Source organism: Apium graveolens, chromosome 11, assembly GCF_009905375.1.
Source record: "Apium graveolens cultivar Ventura chromosome 11, ASM990537v1, whole genome shotgun sequence".
NCBI lineage: Eukaryota > Viridiplantae > Streptophyta > Magnoliopsida > Apiales > Apiaceae > Apium > Apium graveolens.
In genome coordinates this window covers 201,042,890-201,046,621 of record NC_133657.1, presented here as the reverse complement: position 1 = coordinate 201,046,621, position 3,732 = coordinate 201,042,890, and the positions used below count along the sequence as shown (strand labels likewise).

The 3,732-nt window shown below is 33.6% G+C and overlaps 1 protein-coding gene across 1 annotated transcript; it reads left to right on the top strand.

Annotated features, from left to right (window-relative positions):
- Positions 1 to 613: 613 nt before the first annotated feature.
- On the top strand, positions 614 to 2,373 carry LOC141697686 (protein GRAVITROPIC IN THE LIGHT 1-like). Its single transcript, XM_074502185.1, has one exon. The coding sequence runs from the start codon at positions 819 to 821 to the stop codon at positions 2,133 to 2,135; it is 1,317 nt and encodes a 438-aa protein (XP_074358286.1). The 5' UTR covers positions 614 to 818; the 3' UTR covers positions 2,136 to 2,373.
- Positions 2,374 to 3,732: the final 1,359 nt, after the last annotated feature.

Here is a 3,732-nt window from a genome sequence, read left to right as displayed (position 1 = left end):
GATAGAGATTGCTATACATAGCTTAACTATCAATACAATGCTAGTGCCTACTGGAGTATTCCTCTCCTACCCATAAGTCCTAAAATTTTTGATACTTCACACACAAGCCCAATATAATTTCAGGATAAGATAAGTGAGAATCAAACCGAATCATATTAAATAAACGCTTATCACTTGGCTATTCCGTAGTGTAATATTGAATTTACGTCTGATACGATATTCCTTAAAGTGTTTATTTAAATGGGAATGACGGGAGAATGGAGAATCGAAATTGAGAATGGAAATGAAGTGTACGAGAATGAGGATAAATGAAAATGATATGGAATCCCAATAGGTGGGATGAAGTGTGTATGCATAGAATTAAAGTCCCGATTTCTGTTAACCGAACTTATTAAGGATGAACCAAACGGTTATATGTACTAGAGATCGATCTTAATTTTGAATTGAGGTTTCTTGCAAAACCGAGTTCTATTAACGACCCACCTAAAAGGCTAAAACATTATTCAAAGAGATAATGCTAAAATGAATCAGCTAAATTAAAAGTAATCATTTGATTAGTACATTTTAGAATACGAATAACTTATACTACAAGTAGCCAAATGTATTGATTTTTAGCTTTCTAAAACCACACTTGCCTTTAGACTTTAAAGGACTCCTCTGCCTCGAGCCACAAAGTTGGAAAATTTTCATTCTTTAATCTCCAATCTCGACACAAAACCCTTGTTTTCCTCACAAAAACCTCCAATCTTCCTCTATTCTATTCACAAGCACTTCATTTAAATGTCCTCAAATCTTGCACACACAACTTCATAGCCCTAATGGACTCATCAGAAAAGGCTACCACTACAAGAAGCAAATTTTCGAAAACATTCCACAAAGTTATCACTCTAAAATCAGCCACAAAAAATCTCTCAGGCAATGGCTTTTGCTTGTCCATGCCTCACGAGAAGTCGAAAAATGGTCATGAGTTCACCAGAGATGAATCAAGATCAAGAAACAGAGCAGCCTTGGAAGCTTTTATATCGAAACTTTTCGCCACCATTTCATCAATCAAAGCTTCTTATGCAGAGCTACAAATGGCTCAGTTTCCATGTTACATCATTGATGGGATTCAATCTGCAGATAAAGATATAGTTGATGAATTAAGAAAACTCTCAGAGCTTAAACAAAGTTTCTTGAGTAAAGATATCAACTCATCACCACCTCATGTCACACTTTTACTTACAGAGATTCAAGAACAACAGAGTCTCATGAAGATGTATCAGATCACAATCAAGAAAATGGAAGGCCAACTTGAAGCCAAAGAAACCCAAATTTCGAGTACTCGAAAACATCTTCAAGAAACACTTTTGATCAACAAATCACTTGAAAAAACACTAAATTCAAGTGGGTGTTTTTCAGTTCTTGATAACATAAATATCTCATCTTGCTCTAACCCTAAAGATTTCATCTTGGTTCTACATTATGCATTGAAATCTGTGAGAAGTTTTGTGAAGATTTTAGTGACTCAAATGGAGAACTCTAATTGGGACATTGATTCTGCAGTCCATGCAATACATCCCAATACACATTTTTCAAACAGAACACACAAATGTTTTGTTTTCGAGTCATTCGTGTGTCAAGAAATGTTCAAAGATTTCGACACGCCTGCCTTTTCTTTACTAAATGATCAATATTTTCCATACTATGTTGATCAATTCAGGAAGCTAAAATCAGCAAATGTTGCGTATTTCTTGAATCAATATCCAAATTCATTATTCGGAAAATTTACTAGATCAAAGTATCTTCGGTTAATTCATCCGAAAATGGAGGCCTCATTTTACGGAAATTTAAACCAACGAAAGCTCGTAAATTCTTGGGGGTGCCCGGAGACGACATTTTTTGCTGCGTTCAGCGAAATGGCTAGAAGAATTTGGATTTTGCATTGTTTAGCATTCTCTTTTGATCAAGAAGTGAGTGTTTTTCAAGTGAGAAAATACTGCAGATTTTCGGAAATGTACATGGAGAGCGTGACAAGTGAGGTGTTAATGGACCGTGACAGCGATGTTACGGTGGCCTTCACGGTGGTTCCGGGGTTCAAGATTGGAAACATGGTGGTGCAGAGTCAGGTGTATTTAGCTCCGGCAAGATATTGAAAATAGCTTAGTTGTTAATTTCAACTTGTACAGTAGGTAGATGATGAAAAAGGTAGTAAATACGAAATAATCATGCTTGCTGCGCATGCAAGGCCCACGTATTGCAGATGTCTTTCTTGTATTGATTAGCATACATGTAAAAATACACTATTAGCAATAGCAGGTAAGTCTATATACCTCATATTCTCGTAGCAATGTTTAAATGTACCCCGTTCGAATAAATCACAGATTTTTTTCTCGCAACATATAGAGTACTTGGCAGATGATTGTTGCAGTATAATTCACGGTACTTAGCCCTGTTTGGTATTAAGCTGTCAGACAGGTGTTTGGTAAATTCTAAAAGCTGTTTGGTAAATTCTAAAAGCTGCTGTCTGAAAAAGCGCTTTTGGTCTAAAACTGCTGTTTGCAAAATAATATCTTCACATATTTTTGGAAAAAACTATTTTCAGTTTTTGCAAGAAGTATCTATTAGTTTTACCATCAAACCTTCTCAAAAACATTATTTTTATATATTATATCTCAAAATATGCATAAATTAAAAAAATTACCAAACAATCATCTAATTTTCCTAACAACACTTTTTCTAACAGCACCTTTTCTCACCGCACAGCATTTTCAACAACACTCCCAAAAGGAGCCTTATTTTTAAATGTTGATTTTATTGTGCTTATTATTCGTGAGAAATATCATCTCTACGAATACAGAGTTCTTTGTGCACGGATAGAGCGGGGTGGCAGGTGGGTGCGGTCTCCATCTCAAACCCCGTATAATCGTGAAATTAATATTAAAATTTATGAAATTTTTTTACATATTAATATATTGAGTAGTAAAAAATATTTATTTTCAATTTCCGCCCCTCAAAAATATATAATTTTTAAAAATTTAGTACTAAAATTTATGATATTTACAATAGTTATAAATTTAAGAATATTTTGTATATTGTAATTGTTAAAAATAATATTTATTAATTTATTTAATATATAACAAATTAAAAATATATATTAGTTACTTGGAAAAAAACTTAACGCCTCCAAACTCGGGTTTCTGGCTCCGCCCCTCTTTGTATTTGTATTGAAACCTGACACCTGCCGTCTTGACGCTTTGTGTATTAGATACATTTTCATACAACCAGTTATGGGTTTTTTTTATGAATCATAATTATTTTACACAGCTGTTTCTTGCTTGAATACTCTTTGTGGTCTGAATGTATGACAAAGAAAACTCCAACTCCAACTGGTCACAGTACTGATTAGCATAAAGTGTTCAGCGGACCTACGCGCAAGATATGTATGAACTGGATTTTGGTATTTTAATGTAAACATAAACATAGATTATAATTTATACAATATATTGCATAAAAATATACAATCATGCAACAAGCAACTTGGTCAATTTGTGGAATTTGTTGGCTTCTACAGAGTCTTAAGTTTGTATTTTTCCTGGAAAAGAGAATTGAAATGGACCCCGAAATTGCTTTCAATAATTCAGCATTTTAAATGTTTTTTGAGGGAATGAAAGAAGAAGATCTTTAAAATCTGTGAATTGATGGTGATATATATGATATATAAAACATTAGTAACAATAATCAGATAAAAAT

What these genes read in the sequence shown, in the direction of transcription:
- LOC141697686 (XM_074502185.1), top strand. Translation starts at nt 819, where the DNA reads ATGGACTCATCAGAAAAGGCTACCACTACAAGAAGCAAATTTTCGAAA.